At 42.1% G+C, this 19,077-nt stretch overlaps 1 protein-coding gene across 2 annotated transcripts in view; it reads right to left on the reverse strand.

Annotated features, from left to right (window-relative positions):
- Positions 1-614: 614 nt before the first annotated feature.
- LOC137257957 (hemocyte protein-glutamine gamma-glutamyltransferase-like) overlaps positions 615-19,077 on the reverse strand; it is a 35,532-nt gene continuing 17,069 nt past the window's right edge. Inside the window, exons 2-15 of one of the 2 annotated variants that reach the window (XR_010954608.1) lie at positions 12,426-12,574; positions 11,255-11,437; positions 10,415-10,675; positions 9,740-9,858; positions 8,950-9,057; positions 7,857-8,034; positions 7,269-7,404; positions 6,658-6,761; positions 6,040-6,282; positions 5,128-5,403; positions 4,577-4,737; positions 3,455-3,591; positions 1,546-2,560; positions 615-1,498 (exon numbers count right to left, since the gene is read on the reverse strand). Coding sequence is in view for 1 of the 2 variants with exons in the window: in XM_067795476.1 (XP_067651577.1) it covers positions 2,404-2,560; positions 3,455-3,591; positions 4,577-4,737; positions 5,128-5,403; positions 6,040-6,282; positions 6,658-6,761; positions 7,269-7,404; positions 7,857-8,034; positions 8,950-9,057; positions 9,740-9,858; positions 10,415-10,675; positions 11,255-11,437; positions 12,426-12,574 (2,212 nt within the window). In the remaining variant the exon portion in view is untranslated. Of the gene's footprint in view, positions 2,561-3,454; positions 3,592-4,576; positions 4,738-5,127; positions 5,404-6,039; positions 6,283-6,657; positions 6,762-7,268; positions 7,405-7,856; positions 8,035-8,949; positions 9,058-9,739; positions 9,859-10,414; positions 10,676-11,254; positions 11,438-12,425; positions 12,575-19,077 lie in introns of both variants that reach the window. The other variant, XM_067795476.1, reaches the window with a different exon arrangement.

Here is a 19,077-nt window from a genome sequence, read left to right on the forward strand (position 1 = left end):
TGAACAGCACAGAGTGTCACTGGTAAAGGCTATGAGGGTTACGGGGTGTCACTGATAAAGGCTGTGGACAGCACAAGGTGTCATCGGTAAGGGCTGTGAGGGTTACAGCACGTCATTGGTCAATGCTGTGAACAGCACTGGGTGTCATTAAATTACATTGCAGAGGGCGGTGTAATAGCCTGGTGGTTAAAGCGTTCGCTCATCACGCCTGAATTGCAAGGCCAGGGTTCGATTCATCACATGGGTACAATGTGTGAGGCCCATATCTGGTGTCCACCACCGTGATATTGCTGGAATATTGCTGGAAGCGGTGTAAAACTAAACTCACTCAGTCACTGGTAAAAGCTGTGATCAGCACAGGGCGTCACTGGTAAAGGTAGTGATCAGCACAGGGTGTCACTGGTAAAGGTAGTGATCAGCACAGGGTGTCACTGGTAAAGGTAGTGATCAGCACAGGGTGTCACTGGTAGAGGGCGATGGAGTAGCCTAGTGGTTAAAGAGACAGCTCATCACGCCCACTCACTGGTAAAAACTTTGAGCATTACTGGGCATATCAATATGGGGGTCATCCGTGGAGGTTGTCTTCATGCAAACTTCACAGAAAACACTAAAAGTCCTTTTAACAAATTTATTCATGATTATGCGTTTTCATCTATGTTTTTTTCGTTGTATATAACAATGTATAAACGGACATGGCATAATCGGAAATGTGGACAAGAGACACACAGCACTCGACAAAACAGTTTCTTCTTTACTTTGTAAAACATATGATTTAACAAAAGTGATGTTACGTTCGATGTGCTGTGGGTAGAACACTAGAAGAAGAAACCATCAGCCATGCATTCAAATAGAGTTTGACATCTGTAGGTCAATGGTGTTACTAAAATTTCGCAAGGATCGTGTCTCTGAAACTTCATATTACACTCGTATACGCTCGTACATCGCATACATGTCTCTTGCATACTGGCATAGCTCATAACTGACAGACAGAACTCAACAGAAACAAAAACACATACATATACTTAAGGGAACAGATTCTAAGCAACCCAACCCTTTCTAGTCAATGACATTATGCATACATAGGGTATATTAACAGTCATTGCATAGCTTTTATTTGAGAAGGAAACGATATGCCACTAGTACCGTTTCTCATTTCACCACTGTAAACACCGTTCAGACCAATAAGATAAAGCAAATAACATGATATAGATAGGATGAATCTGCTTGTTGGTGCTATTCCTTGCATATTCTGAGGTATTACTTACTTATAATTATTGTACTTATAATGATACACGAGAGAAAAAGAGAAGCGAGTACAAAACCACACTGACTAGTTTCCTTAATTGTGACAATCTTAAGTGCGCCTGAAGTAATAAAACAGAATAAAATAAAATTCAACGCTCATGGGCAAACGATAGAAAATAAACATGAATGCGACACGAGGCAAGCAATGAAATATATTTGCGGTAGACACTAAAAATTTACTCTATGAAATTGCCTACTTCCGCTTAAGGAAATATAATGGAAACTACTCTGTGGGCGTGCTAGCGAGTTACACGGCTTCACCTGGCGCATTCCAGACATCAGGGGAGCTGCCGAAGAACGTGTTACTGTAATTGCTGCCAGATAACAGATGACCTGACACATCTCGACTAACAGAAGACCTAACACATCTCGTCTAACAGAAGACCTGACATATATCATATTTGGGGTTACACTTTATTTGTAAAGTACAGATTTTTGTACTTTTGAGGTTGAGTCCCATTCTGGATTCGAATCCATACTCTGAGAGTGAGGCATCGCAAGTCAGCGATCTAACATACTCAGCCACCGAGGCATCTACATTAAAAGAGCCTGAGAACTGGTAGTCTTTGACAGTTAAACCGAATATAAAGAAATGCTTACGTTTAAGACAAATTATGGAAACACCTTTAAAGCAATGAAATAAAAAAAGACATTATATTATATATACTGATATGATTGCATATCAGTGACATGATGCACTGAGTTAATCTGACGCCAATCTGTTTTGTTAAGTGAAAGTCACGCTGATTCCACCAGCGCTGGCAAAAACGTTGACCAGTGGAGGCAGGCCAATGGTGCATAGATCACGGTTGTCTCCCTTGTATTCAAAACAGCCCATGCTATAAATCCCAATAGAGAGAAGCAGTTGGAGGTAAGCACAAATTCTTTAAGACCAAGAGAGTTTGTTTACGCCGTCTATCACTTAAACCAGATCCTCTAAAAACATCGCCCATGTAGATACCACATCCCAGGATGTGAAGTTATTTGTTTGCCTATTCTTGGACTATAGTCCCGGGTTGTGTATGATGAACAATATAGGCCTACGACACTTCAAAAAGTTCAATTCAAAGTTCAGTAACCAAGGGACTTTTATTCCATTTATTGAGAGTCAGCCTCGATCTCTATCTCCCCTACGCCAGTGACGTCACATATTTGTTTACTGTAGAAGTTGGCGATGATCTCTTTCCGACCCAGACGTCTGGCAGACGACATTTTAATAGTTTCCCTGTGTTCTTCACCCGGGGCGATATTCTTCCTGCAAAGTGCAAGAAAAAAGAATCCGTTACTGAGTATGCACAACATTTGCATTTGAAAGGCAATATTGATAATATCATCTAAATGAATAGATTTTAAGACCACTCAAATCGACGATATACAGGATGCATGTTTAAATCACCCACCCATCATAACCATAATGGATTGTCCTGTATATGGAGATCAACACAACGAATGTGGGTCTTGTATTTAACGTATATTGTCGTAAGAGGCGACCGCTCCACCTTTGATTGTCGTAAGAGGCAACTTAATGCTAAGTGAGTGACGTACCCTCAACGATGTGGGACATGCTTCTTCCTGCAGCAAACACTGGACCATCTCATTCCGACAGTTACAAAGTGATTGCATCTGGTTTAATATCGTTGTTAGTAATATTCCTTCAATATCATGGCGGGGTACACATATTGTGCCCTTGTTTGAAATCGAACCCGGGTATTTGACGTGACGAGCGTACCCAAACCTTTACCCACTAGGCTACACTACCCCATCGTCTCCATCAACAGCCGCTATATTGACAACAAATATTATACTATGTGTACTACAAACACATGCGTCATATTTCCCCCTACAGTCACTTACAGGGTGCCCATTGGCGGATCCAGAAAGGGCGTTCAGGGAGTTAAGGGGTGCTTTTGCGTTGGTGGAGCCAGTGTGTGGTTCAAGAGGTTCGAACCCCTCCTTTCAAAATTCCTGGATCCGCCTGTGTTTTTTTTTTTGTTTTTTTTTTTGTCGTAGAAGCAACCTAAAGCAAGGTCCTGTTGAGTCTATGTTAAAGAAGGAGAGTTCTGGTCACCTTAGTGCTGAGATCGCGTTGTGCAACAGCACCCTGGTAAATATATCACGTTAATGTCTTGGTGACTCTTTCTGTACATACTTTATTTTGATGCCTGATATTCGTGGCATGCCGGGTCCTTCAATGTTGATGACGCCGCCAGTCAGGGGAAGTGACAGCGTGTTGGCGATCTTGACGACGACGTCAAATGGTTTCCCTAGCTGCGCATGTCCCTCCGTCTGTGAACACAGGTAGTTGAGTATACCCACTGAACCATGAAAGCAAATGAATGGACGCTGCAATTCTGAGACCATCCCTTTGTTTTTGCATGGCGAAAGAGACGTCATCGCATTCACAAAGTAGAGTGAGTCCTAGACTGTTTAGTTCTTTTGGATAATATCACACCTGAGATCAATCAACGAAGAATCTTGTTTTTTAAGTAACTTAACTTGAAAACATCAACGGTAACAATACGTACAGGTGTAACTGAAACTGCCAACTCGGCTAATCATTCGCGCAAACTCACCTATTTTGTATAAGACTCATTTGTGTGCTCAGACAGTAAATACCGAATGTTCAGTCACACAATCAGGCAGTCACACAGAGGCATACAATTGCGAACTAAGTGCACCTGTCACTCTAATCCATCCTCGATCAGTTATTAATATCCTCAGGCTTCTTTGATTGTTGCTACTCGGGGTGGATATTGCAGAGAAATTCCATATTGCGATATATTGCGATGCGAATGCATATACTGGGATTCGTATTGCAGTATATTGTAAGAAGATCTTTTTAGCAAAACACTGCTTATAGTCGAGGTAATGCTTGATTTATAAAGCAATATCACAACACAATCACTATGCTTGATTAAGCTTAAACAGAAACCTTTAATCATGACAAATCTCCACTCTCCTAAAAAAAGCCTTGAAATTTTACACAGCAACTTGATCAAGTCAGAACATATCAGAGATATATTTAAACCATTCAGATCCAAAACATTGCGAAACACTTGAACAAATGTGAAGAACACAGCTTCGAACTTAAGTTGACTTCCGGTCTGAAAAACGGAAATATCCGAAGATTTCCGAGTGTTACGAAGTTTCCAGAATACATGTCAAAATAGCAGTTTTCGATCAACGTATCCCAATACGTATCGTTTTCTTGTCAACCGGTATATACCGGTACATCGGTTATATTGCACAGCCCTAGTTGCTACTCACTGACCTTGACCTCTAGAAGAGGCTTGTCTACCCAGAAGACTTCTCGGGTAGCAAACTTCTGCCCCGTTTCCTTGACTATGCCGCAGGCGTACACGTTGACGTGGGAGTCGGCATCGCAGCTGTTGATGTACTCGGTTGGATTCAGCTTGAGGCACACTGCGCTCTCTACACAACAAAAACAACACTGTACCTGTTGCTGTATTCTGTAGGTGGTCTTCAAACACTGTCACCATTTCTTTGAGAGGTATTATGAGTGAGTGAGGTTAGTTTTATGCCGCTTTTACCAAAATTCCAGCAATATCACGGCGGGGAACACCAGAAATGGGCTTCACACATCGTCCCATGTGGGGAATCAAACACTGGTCTTCGACGTCACGAGCGAACGTTTAACCACTAGGCTACCATACCTAAAAGGTATTGTAGTTTGATGTCAAGCCACAATAGTTTCGGATAATTAAGTGCAGAAAAGTACATGTAGATAGAAGCAAACGAGTAACATAGACTGGTGAAGACGATGGGCTTTTGATACGAAGGTGTTCAGTTGGTATGCCTTACCCCCTGATGGTTCAATAACTATGGTGGGTGACGTCTCCTTGAGATCAACGGCTGACACGCCGGTGTAGTAGGCGGCAACGGCCGAGATGTAGACGTCAATGACCCTGCTTTCCCTGGAATCGTTCTTCACTTTGAGAGTAGCAGTTATCTCCCCTGACTTCAGAGATTCCCCCATGAAGCTAAATTCCATGTCCTCTTTAGTGGTGGGAAGTGTGATTGGCTTCCGGAAACACATCCCCTGAGCCCGAACTATAGCCTCTTTCTGATCACGACTTCCTGCGAAAATTAAAGAGAGCAAAAGGTGACCGGACCTTGAGTCACAATCCCATTACCGACATCTTTATGTTCCACTGTGACGATTCAAAATATATATCTTTTTGAGGAAGTTTATATATGCCTATATAACCCAGCCTTGTTCAAGCATGACATCCTGCTAAAAGTGTCCATATTGCGAACAACTGCAGCATGCTAGCACCCAAGACACATTTGCAACATCTTCAAAAAACATCATTACAGCGGTGGTGGACAATTCTTTAGGTATGTTTAGATATAGCTACCAACCGCCTATAAAATGTTACCCACCATCTGGTTTAATGTTTACATGTTTCCTGTCAGCTGCAGGTTGGCAGAGCAAGTTAGCTACCAAATGTATGTTTGTATATGATGATACCCACTAACTTTATGTTGGAATGCTTGTCACCCACCGTCTATGGAGTTGTTATAAGACGTTATCGGCCGACCGCACGCTTACATGAAATGTTACCTTCCGTTTGTACGCTTATATCAGATGTTACCCATCATCTGCATGTTTGTCTGTATCACGTGTTACCCACTGTCTGTTAGTTTTCCAATGACTGGATGGTCATTGTATGGTCCGTTGGCTGAAATTCTTGAATAAAAACTGTTACCCACCATCAGCATGTTTGTAGGAATTGGTGATGTCTTCTCTAGAGATTGTCCCGGCAGCCTTGGTACTGATGCACCTCCCAACGATGTTGGTGTCGGCTTTGAAGGCGCCCATGTTGCCGTCACTGTCAACAGTCCAATGAAGCCGGTCGCCGTTCACTTCGGCGAAGATGAACTTGGCGTCATAACCTAAATAAACGTCTCCGTCTTTGATCGCCTTCACCGACGCCGGTCCACAAGTAAAAACACCTGGAGAATGGTCAAGACACAATGAAAATATGTCTCCGAATTTATCTGTCATAACAAACATTTTTACTAAAACCTTTTAAACGATTCTTCTTCCTGTGTACGTATTCATTGTTTAACAACTACACTGCCAATTCACAAATCACATACATAATGTTATCTCCGTCGTTTTTGTTGTTTAACTCTGCAACCTCGTAGCTACGGCAGCCTATAAATATTCGAGTCTGGACCTAACAGTATAGTAACATGCTAATAAGTTATTTGATTTAACATTTTCACTGTTATATATCCTTTAAGATCTTGCACCGCATAGGCTGATTTTTGAGAGATGGATAGGATACACGCGATAATCAGGTCAGAGTCTGATGAAACACTTACCTTCGTTGCACTCTTGAGGGGTGGGGTCAAAGGCTTGCCAGCCATCGTGGCCAGATGGGAGATCAGGACGCTTGAACCAGGCCTCGTTCCATACATGAAAGTCCCTGGTAATCGATACAGTTCATTAGGGATTGGTTACGAAATTGTATTGATTGAATCAGCAAAAACGACTACCACATGATCTAACAAAGTAACAAGTGAGTGCGTTTGGTTTTACGCCGCTTTTAGCAATGTTCCAGCAATATCAGGGTTAGGGGACACCAGATGTGGGCCCTTATAACAGGTAAAGTCTAATGAGAAACATGGTTGCTGAATTCTAACCCGGAACTTCGATTTTTCTACGAATATTCAAGGTTCTGTGCTTGTTTTTGAGCCACTCTCAGGAGTGTACAATTCTGTTAGACTGCGTTTTATTAGAGGCAATATTCAAGGAATATCTCGGCATGGAAGCCAGACATAGGCTTCACACGTTGTATCCGTGTGGGGAATCGAACCGGGTTCTTGTACGATCTACCATGTAATCACTAGGCTCCCCCCACAACTCTTGTGGTGAATGAGGTTGAAATGATGGTGAGTAGGATACGGTCTTCTTAAAATTATCACACACCTACCAGATGGCATCGTTCATGGTTTTCCGGGGTCTGCCTTCTGGCGTCCAGTGGAAGTTCACGGTGCTGCTGAAATCACTGTCATGCGCAGACCGGAAACACGACACGCATCGAACAGGAATGCCAAGAGCTCTTAATACTGAAGACAGACGAAATATTCCCAACACATGTTAACTGAAATTATGTAAAACAGCTATGTTAACATGCATAATATTTACTGAAATAGGACACGGGTGACGGGAACAACTTCACCCGACTGCCTGACCAAAATCTTTAGGGAATGAGTTCAGTTTTAGCCAACTCAGCACTATTCCATTTATATCGTGGCGGTCTGTTAATAATCGAATCTGGACCAGACAATCCAGTGATCAGCAGTATGAGTATCGATCTACGCAATGGGAATGCGATATCATCGGCCAACATCATAGATCTCGTTACTCGCCTCAGATGACAAACACGGGTTACTGACGTCCAATTCTAATCCTTAAGGATGTAGCAGTCACAACGCTTCAATTCCCAGCAATGTTTTAATAGCATAGATAGAAAATGGACGACGAGTCAGTTGTTGCAATGCCGAAAACTCCGACTTACGCGTTGTCTCCACGGCAGCGAATGTCCAGCACTGTCCATACTTAACACCCTTCCTTTTCTTTAGGAACTCTTCCAAGATGGCGGCACTTCCGTTCCATGCATATGGAGCCACGCCGTCATCGTACTTTCCAGACCAGTTGCCATTAAGAACGCCGCCGTCACGCTCGTTGTTGTTGATCTGTACATGAACATCATAATATGTCCCAAAAGCATTCCAACACATCGTGACTGATACATACCAGTACAATGACTACATCAACACCCACGTGTCAGCTGCCCTTTTAGACAAGGCCCTGATTGTACATAATGACCCACACTCTATTGCACGTGGGCCTTGACAATAAATAATGACACCTATAGACAAGGCCATGTCTGTAAATAATGATGACTGCCCCTTTAAACATGAAACTGACGACTACCAATTTACACATAGCCCTGGCAAATCAATTACGACGCCTACCACTTAAAACATGGCCCTGACAATGAGTAACGACACCTACCAATTTACACATGGCCTTGACAATGAGTAATGACACCTACCACATTACACATGACCGTGACCTTCAGTAATGACACCGACCACATTACACATGGCCCTGCTAATGAGTAACGACACCTACCACTTTACACATGGCCCTGACAATGAGCAATGACACCTACCACTTTACACATGGTCCTGATAATGAGTAACGACAGCTACCACTTTGCACATGGCCCTAACAATGAACAATGACACCTGCCACTTTACAGATAGCTCTGACAATGAGTAACGACACCTACCACTTTACACATAGCCCTGACAATGAGCAGCGACACCTACCTTTTTACACATAGCCCTGGCAATGAGTATCGACACCTACCACTTTACACACGACCCTGACAATGAGTAACGACACCTTCCACTTTACACTGATAAAAAACAATGACACCTACCTCTTTACACATAGCTCTGACAATCAATAATGACATCTACCACTTTATACACGGCCCTGACAATGAGTAATGATATCTACCACTTTACACAAGGCCCTGACAATGAGTAATGATATCTACCACTTTACACATGGTCCTGACAATGAGTAATGACACCTACCACTTTGCACATGGCCCTGACAATGAGTAACGGGTTGTTTCTGGCCTGGTCGCCCAGTTCCGACTTCTCCATCAAGGCCAGGGCGGCAATGAGACATACGTCGTCAAACTGCAAAGAATGCATTAGTGTACAATTGCCGAGGTGTCCAGGGCCCACTTGCACAAAGCAATCTTAGCGCTACGACTGTCTTAAGCCCATGTTGAAGAATGTGAGTTACAATCATTGTAGCGGTAAGATCGCTTTGTGCAATTCAACCCTGGTAGGTACAACACACGTAATGTCTCCAAGTAACACTCACTGCGAATGTGGCGTATGATGTCCACGCCAGTCGGCATTATTTGCCCATGCTATTGTGATCATGTATGAAATATTTATTCAATGTTTTATATAGATGCGTGTCCCTCATAAATAACCTTTTTTAAGGACGTATTCAAATACATTGACTTGTTTATTCAACAGGGCCCGTTTCACACACTGTCGTAGCATCACGGCTTTTTTGAGTAAGCATGGCAGGTACGACAGTCGTAGCTCTACGATCGCCGTAGGTCTATGTGAAAGAATGGGAGTTACGATCACCTTAGAGCTACGATTGCTTTGTGGAACGTTGCCTTGGACCGCGACCACCTAGCGATTTCAAAGGTAGGACTTCTAGCGGGACCCAGAAAACGGTCCGGGCCAGACATTTGTCATCTGAAGCTGCATAACGTATATTCGACTGAACTCTTTTTGACTCATTCTCAAGCACAGTTTTGCAGACATTTATCCAACGGTAGATGATATGTGGACTCACCTGGCCGAAGTTCCACGGTCGGACGCAGTACTTGCCAACCGTTCCCAACCAGATCCGACCAGTTTCCCGGAGCACGTGCTCCTGACGTTGAGTCTCGTCTGGCAGAAACACGCTGTCCGCTAAACGTACAAACATTTAAGTAGATCGATTCACCTTCAAATTCAGCTAATCACCAAGTATTGCAAAATATATGCACAAAAAAGTTTTCAGAGCTACCATTAAAAGACCATTGAGTCCATCCATTCAAAAGAATCCATCAATTTAAGACTTAATTCTCCTCCTGAAAGCGTTAGGCTACCACATCACCCCTCCACGAGAAGACCTCTGGTGAAATATGTAAACTTTCAAACCAAGACCATATATAGTTCTCCGTGGAAAACGCTATGTCGGTAATGACGAGCTCAAATCTCCTGTATTCGTACGTATACCCCAGCATGCTTCAAGGACCTGTTGCCTTCGAACTAGTTGATCTATTTGAGTAAAATATCTGGAAATGCTGATGAAAACCACCGTCCAACAACACTCCTAAGATTAGTTGGTGTCTCCAGTCTAGAAGTTATGTAGGCTTAAAACTTTGTGACCATCCCTCGTAAACACAAAGGCACGCACGCACACATTGCGTTGTTTAAAACAGAGACCATTTCCACTATATGGTCTCTATTTACAATCACTCACCATCACACCAAGGGTTGAACAGAATGTATATGTCGTCTGGATGCTTGTAACGGAACTTCTCCACGTTCCCCTGGCTGGAAGTGTGCACGGTGTCCACAAACAGTTGATACCGACCCACGATGGAGTCAGCATCAGACGACACCTCCAACACCAACGCTTTTTCCTCCACCGACAAAATCTGGAAACCCCATGCATTTTCCTTGACCTTGTCCACTTTCTGAACGGCCACCACGCTACCTTTACTCTGCTGTGGGCGACTACCTAAGACGGGATGGAACATAAACTAACATGCAGAATAAACACATTTTACCGAAGAAACAGTTCTTAAATTATTTTACTTCAATATAATATTGAAGAGCCAAGAGTCTACCTTCAGTGTCAGAAGATCCAGAAATCTAGATTTGCCTCATACTACAGACGTGCAAGGACTAACTTTGCATATATTAGTTTTATGAATCTGTATTACTGAACAAGAAGAATTTGAGAAAAAATGTCTAAATTTAGTTTTCGAAATGTTTTGCATGGCTAAATACAGTTGCAAAACATTTCATCGTTATGCGATAATCAAATAAAGTGACGTCTCTTTTACTTAAGCCTCTCTGTTTGTGGTTTTGATATATTTAGGGTTGTGAACAAAATATAAATTAATATAAAATGGAAAAAGACTTTTGTGAGGAATATAATACTACATAGTTAGAATCACGAATCAAATCATGTGACCAATTTTATACCTATAAAAACAAAACAGAGCATAATTAGTGCTAAATCATATTCTCATTTGCACCATTAACGATAGGGACCTTCATAACGGAACGTGCTGGAAATAAAACACTGACCCACCTGTGACAAACTTGAGCACAATCTGATCCTCGGGGGCGATGTAGTTCCTCTCGAAATATATTTTGACTTGGAATTCTTGCCCGCGTCTGATGACGAGATTCGGGATCTCATAGTCACTTGTTCTGTGCGCTTCTCGGTTGACACTCTTTTCCAAGTCGATGTTCTTCGGCTTCAGCTGTCCCTCTGGATGAAGGTATGAGTGAATGAGGGAACAGGTCGTGTCGGTTCTGCACTTCTCAATAAGGTGGGGATAGAAATAAAACTAAGTGGATGTTTGGGGATGTTTGAACGAATAGGCTTGACCAAAGCTGTGAAGTTCCATTGAGAATGAACATGTTGTCTTCCTATTTCCGTAAAACTGTGAACTAACATAGTTTCCCATCATGGCGTGATCAGTATTGGTTAGACTCACGCGTTTGAATTAACATGAGACTTATTTCACACAAACCTCTACCAGTCATATCTCCACAAAGATGAGTCACAATGACCAAGTCAGACAATTACCTACTTTTCAGCCGATCCGAATGCTCTCGTGTGAAAGTGAAAAGAAGCACTACAAACAACTATGTTTACAGAGAACTCGAAAGCCTTGCTTCATAAGAAAATGGTATTTACAAATTAATCTTAATTTTAAAGTTTAATTAAATCTTAATTCTATATTTTATGTCGCGGTTTAGGTTTAGGCAGCATGTCGTTAACTAAGGCCCCATATTGCCCCTGTTAGAAGAGGTCGAACAATGATTCACAATTCATCTGGCTTACTGGTTACACCTGTTATGTGATATTTCTTTGCGCTTATTAAGTGTATTTTTTTAAACGTGCAATACGATCATATAGTATCACGGCCATAAAAGACAACTTTTCTAGCGGCCGAACATTGTTTTGAGATTTCCAGATTTCCTTTAGTCAGAGCACGCTGTACGACAAGCGTGTTGGCAATGAGAAAGAGGACCGTAGTAATTAACAAGTGATTAGATGTGTCTAATAATACTGATTGATATCCATATATCAGGTTGAATGAGTTGGTCTCAAAATTCTGGACCGGTTATCGTATTAAGTTATGCAACAAGACGGACCCAGTCTGCAGGATACGAGACGGGTGTATAATTAATATTTTGACTACACAATATTAATCCTTAGCAATGTCTTCTTGCCTACAAACATTACTCACCTTCTTTCTCCTTCTTGAAGCCTGTCAACTGTGCATCCTCTGCAAACGGGTTCTCCTGGTCTGTCGCTCTGCGTCCAGCCAAGTTATTCCCAAGTAACGACGTTCGGAGATTTCCGTAAAAGGATGCGAACTTCTCCGACAATGACGTTCTGGAAGAGAACATCATGTCAGTTACAGACACCACCAGACGACCACGACGTGTGCGCCTTTCAGAGATGAGGTACACTGAGAGGACAAACTGATAGTTCAGAAAGACAACAGAATCAGACACAGGTATGTCCTCTGGAGGATAAGTTTAAATACTGGTCCCGTCAAACCGTGGTAAGAACATTCAAACAGCTGGTTGTAATGTTCTGTAACCAAAGTTCACTTCCTCAAACTGAGAATCACCACAGTATTTTCCAATTTCCCTGTTACCAAAAACCCTGCTATGCAATCCTGTTGTTTTACAGCGTTTTTCTACGCTACGAACACCTGTTTCAAGAACAGGAGATTGAAGATAATACTTGTCCGAACATCAGTTAGAAGGTGGGGGCAGAATCCACGACCCTACATTGACAAAACTGCCAATTATCTTCGCAAAAACTGTTTCCGAAGTGGTGGTGTCAATTGAAAAATGTTACGGTATATTTTCGTCTGATGGAGACAATCTGGTCATATCTTGGGGAGAACTCCGCTGGGACTTCAGGAAATACCCAACAAATACTCTCGTAGGAGTTTGCCATTTGTTTCTCTGGGCATCACAATTGCCATTATCAATGAGACGAATGCCGTTTAGCGTTCGTCGATATGCCGTGCTCATTTTATGTGATATAAAGAAACGCTCTCTTGGTATTTACAGGGTGTACAACATAGCCTAAAGCTGCTGCGGTCGTGGTAGTTAGCCAAAGATTACAAACAGGCCTAGGCACTTATAGCAAATGAAGACAGAAGCGCTAGGTGAGTTGTAAAATACTATTCACTGAAGTGGCGATGATAGACATGAAGTCTAGCACTAGATATAAGCGACTGCTTATAGAAGCAAGGGTGGGTACTGTGTATTTTGTTTGAAATGCATGTCTGCAATTTTCCCTCTGCATTTTGTCCTTGAAAGTTCCAAGGAGATTGTTGAAAACAGGGGCCGAAGTTCCTGAAACTCGCGTTACACAGAAATGTAAACATCGGGCTAAAGAATTCACGTGTAAAGGAAATGGGCTATGCGCTGACCATGCACATCAAATTTGATTGAAATTGATATTAAAACATTGTTAGAATTATTTTCTTTTGGAAATGGCCAATTGCAATTGACCTTAATTCAATTAGCCTATTTATCTAAATGCACATCTAAAAGCAAAGCTTTATTCAAACGATTGACAGAATTCTTAAAAGGCATTTAGAAGTTGGAATGAATACATGACACCTTTCTATGCTTTCTGACCACCTGTTTCTATTCTTTTACGACGTTTGAGAGCTAATTCTTGCTCTTTCAACGACTGACAGTTTGCCAAAACATTTCCAGCCGTCCAATTTGAACTTAATGTCGTGAAGTCAAATCAAATGTCATAAATTCATTTTACGTTAAACTCGGTATTAACACACTAACTATTAATAGTGTAGCCAGTCGTCTTAGGACTGTCTTGCGTCCTTTGGACCAAGGTGAATGGGTAGTAGGTTTGAATCCCAGATACGCCCCGATTATGATCCTTGGATTTTCTGTGAAACGCGATTCACTTTGAAAGACTTTGAGTATGCGCTAATTTCAAATACTTACAATAATGCCAGCTGATATCTTGTGACATGCAGTTCATAGTCACACTAATAAATGGACATCGCTATACACTCGTGTTAATACGCTATTGATGCCTACTCTCCCATCTCTATATACCATGCGTCTCCACGCACTGGTACACTCCATGACTCACGGCTCCCATTACCTGAACATGGAAGGACAGCATGAGAGTGATGAACCAGCCACCTATAGCGCTATTGTGCATGCAGAGTAATGTCCCTTTGGTGTGCCAGAAACCTACGACAGTTCTTTCGAATCTCGTTCGGCTCTGAGGAATATTTATTGGTTCTATCAACCCCATAACCATTTGTTTCACTGAGTGTATTTTGTTGCCGCTTTCAACAATAGTCCAGCAATATCGCGGCGGGGACTCCTGAAATGGGCTTGACGTGATTTTATGAATGAGTGAGTGAGTGAGTTTTACGCCTCCTTGAGCAAATGTTCCAGCAATATCATGGCAGTGGATACCAGAAATGGTCCTCACATGATTTCAGTCACTTGGTAAGTATTGAAGACCAACCAGTCTCCAGACTTCCGAAATGAATCTGGCGCGGTATCATATTAATGAAGTGTTCAAAGCATAGTTCATAGTCAAAGTTCAAAGCGATATCATATGAATTCATTCATTCACCCATAACCTCATGGTCAATACGACTTAACTTCTAAATATCAGTATATTTAAGCCTGATAAATTAATGCCGATTAATATCGCACCAACGTTTTGTCTGTTTTCCATAACTGCATATTCCTTGAGGGACAGATGTTCCTTGTCCTTCACATTTACATTCAGTTTGGTACCGCAAAATATGTCATATTTGGGATTTCACTTTCTTAGTAAAGTACAAATTCTAGTACTTTTTTGGTTGAGTCCCATCCGGGATTCGAACCCGCACCCTCAGAGTCAGACACCTAATCGCCAGCACACAAAGTCAGCCGCCTAGCCCGCTCAGCCACCGCGACTTCCAATGTGCCCGACTCTGATGGTGCGGGTTCGAATCCCGGATGGGACTCAACCAAAAAAGTACTAGAATTTATACTTTACTAAGAAAGTGAAATCCCAAATATGACATATGTTGCATTTGACCACTTTCTAAATGGCATCGTGTAATCATAGCTTGGTACCGTAATATTACGTCTGTCAGTATGTTAGTAAATTATTTCTAATAACAGGCTGAATAAAATATTGATCATAGATTAGACTTTCTGTTTGCCAAATGTATGGATCGACAATAAGTAATTTGTACAGGTGCTTTAGATTCGTGGTATATCATGGACGTCGTAAGGAAAAAACAGCAAAAAAACGGTCTCTCAGTTTATATCCCCCATGAGGATTCGATCTTTAATTCATTCCTCAAGGGTCGGTCAGTTAACCATGCAGGACCTGCTTGTCTTGGGTTTCATTTGCATTTCTATGTATAATATCCCTCACTCACAAACACGCACGCACTCACGCACGCACGCACGCACGCACGCACGCACGCACGCACGCACGCACACGCATGCCGTACAGGAAATAAAATATCAAGCTTGTGCCACGCGTATCAGTATGGGAACAAACTGCGAGCGAGCATTGCCAGTGTGTATTTCGTAAAGCACAGCAGCCAACACAATCATGTACAGCCATACTGTAGCACATTAAACGTTCAGTGCTTACTTGACATAATGAAATTGTTACTGTTGATTTATCTAAATGAACAAATAATAGCAAATTTATAATGCGTAAACATAGCATGCATCTACAAGCTGTCAGTGACCACTACTACTAGCCATATCTAAGAGTATTTCCAATGATGTATTTCCATAGCCTGAAAGTATATAATCGACATTTCATTGTGCACGAAGTTGTAAGTGATGAGAATCATTTGTATGTATATACAGTCTTCTACTAAAGCGGATACAGTTAGCTCCCTTGCCCCATCGTTGCTATGGAGAGCCTAGACCGTATACTTACTGTGGAACCGGAGCAACGCTTAAAAAGAAATACATAATTAAAACATGAACGTTTAAAACACACGAAGTAACCTTGATACTTTTGAAGTACAATTCTATATTCATTCAAGATTCACAATGTTCTTGGAAAGAAACTCCCATCAAGGAGGTGCCCTGAAAGAGAATTACAAACCTATCTCAGTCCAGGACCACTCGACTGTTTCTGTTACCTATATAATACTTCGGAAATCAACGGAGTATGGAATACTGTATGAGTTTATACCTCATACCAACTGATCCCTCGGCGCAATGTTCTTACGATAAGATTTCATAAAGAGTCAATATCGCGGTATGCTCAACAATTTGAGAGCAATATTCGTATAAGGTTCGCAACTACAACCGTCGTGTTCTGTTACGTAATGTGCGAGTAACATGAAACAGAGAGACAAGATTCAAAATGGCATCTTAATGCAGTCCGAGATAAGGTCTTTAATCTAGGTGAGCCGAGTGAGATATAACCATTCGTTCAGTAGCGTACCTTTTTTACTACATATTATTGCGCTTTCACAATGTGTCCCCAAATCTGAAATCATAGATAACTGACGTTTGTGTTCTATTCATTGACGTTTGTCAGGAGCGAAATACGCCATGTACAGATACGCAGTCGTGTAGCATCCTTCTTCAGAGTGAGTTTTACACCGCCGTTATCAATATTCCTGCAATATCACGGCGGGGGACACCAAAAATGGGCTTCACGCCGAGTACCCATGTTCGAAATCGAACACGGGGGTTCTGGCGTGACTAGACTACCCCACTGCCACCCCAGACACATGTTATTGGGATTTGAAAGATTTGTTTAGCCATTCAGTTTGATAAATCCAAATCTTGCGTTTGATGGGGCAGACAAGAATGCCGTAGTGGGGCCGTCAATACAGTGTGACGTCACGCAAAAAGTACTGTTTGAGTCTTTGGTCTTTTAACAAAGCATGTTAGAATGCTGTGTAAAATACGACTTAATTTACAACAGAAATTCACTTTTATTTATTAAGAGACCTAACGACAGCTATGTGGTGTATATGTGTTACGACGTGACAGTAGACGGGTGAGCAAACTCATCGGGGCATGATTTGTTGGCGTTATCACTTTGTTTCACTCAACAAACGTGGGCGTGTGTGATATAGGACATTATCTAGCCTCATGTAAGAATGTCGAGCTTTGATTGGTCCACGTGACTCTGATAAAATACCATGTACATCCATCACGATCCGCCAGCGGGAGTATACGACTTTTATACGAGTCTGTACCAAACAATCCAGTGATCAACAGCACGAGCACTGATCCCTGCAACTGGGAAACGATGGCGTGAGTCAACCTATAGTCAGAGAGTCTAGCCATGCAATCGCAAGTGTGCCAAGTCTAGATTACAACAGCATATGAAAATGAAGACATTCACTGGCCTCCTATTAACTGTATTTTATTAACATAATCTTTCGTGTAAAATATGTTCATTTGGGAGATTGCATTTTAGCCCATGTCCCTCGGTGAGACCGTGAAAGTGCAGTATTTATGACGCTGACACAGACACTGATGAAACTCGCTCGTCAGATTCCGGGCCTCTGACAAGAGTGCATTCACTGCACTGACGGTTATCTCCGGATGCAGACAGACTGGAACTCGACACTGATTGGGAATGTAATTCATACCACCAAGAATGCCCTTTTCACTTACGAGGAAATAGAGTTATCAACGCTCTGACAAACAACCTAGGGCTTGTTGTTCTCCCTCCTCCCTCGGGCCAGACCACTCTGAGCGTTATCACAGGATTGTAGGCATCGCCTCCACACACTCACACACCTGTCGCTATTGAACCTGTCGAGACTCGTGTATCGTACACACCTTGCACAGACAACACATAATTAGATGACACGAACGACTAATTGCCATCTGCGAAAGGAATGAGCGAAATAAATATCTCTGCTCAGATCTGGTTTTAATTATGTGCACAGAATGTCGGTGAAAAGTTAGATTTTCTCGAATTTTGTTTAGTCGACACATCGTTTAATACAATGTTCGGATAAATAAATTCGAACATTACGTAGTGGTCACTTTGAATATTATATCATTGAAAGTACGGTCTAAGGGCGACACTCTGTTTGTCTCGAACTGAAGTGAAAAGTATGCAATAAATAGTGGGTAACTTGCGTTTTAGGCCGCTTTTACCGAAAATTCCAGAAATATTACGGCGGATCACCAGAAATGGGCTCAACACATTGTATCCATCCACCCGGGGAATGGAACCCGGGCATTCGGCGTGACGAACGTTTTAACCACTAGACTACCTATGTGGTAAATAGTCAAAGGACTTTCAATCAACAAGGTGTACGGAGACGAAATAACTAGTGACTAAATAGTCTCAGAGACAAAATAACTATCATATATCAGATGAGGAATAGCTTGTCATGCGGGCCTGGTCAGAACTGGTACCCACAATCCTGTGTCTCTCGTGGATAGAGTGATTCTACTGGATAACCTTGGTGAATGCCTTAATCGTGATATTGATCGTGATATCAGCCACCGATTTGTTTGGTCCAATCACAGGTAACATGCTACAGTCACATACCTAGAATACTGAGTGCAGGCCAACCATTACTTACATGCTGCTGTCATACAGCATACATACTGAGTGCGGGCACGTGTTTTCTCACAGAACTCACTGGTCACAGTTACTAACAGGAAGGACGGGCGGACACACACAGACACGTGAACACACACACACACACACACACACACACAGAGAGAGAGAGAGAGAGAGAGAGAGAGAGAGAGAGAGAGAGTAGAACAATCGACCAATCAATGCCTTAAAAGTATCTTAAGGACCGAGAAAACCAATAACTGATGGAACGAACATGAAAGCACCAGGTCATGATCAGGCTACAGCTGAGTCGGTGATTAACA

The sequence above is a fragment of the Haliotis asinina genome, chromosome 12 (genome assembly GCF_037392515.1).
Source record: "Haliotis asinina isolate JCU_RB_2024 chromosome 12, JCU_Hal_asi_v2, whole genome shotgun sequence".
In the NCBI taxonomy this organism is placed as follows: Eukaryota; Metazoa; Mollusca; class Gastropoda; order Lepetellida; family Haliotidae; genus Haliotis; species Haliotis asinina.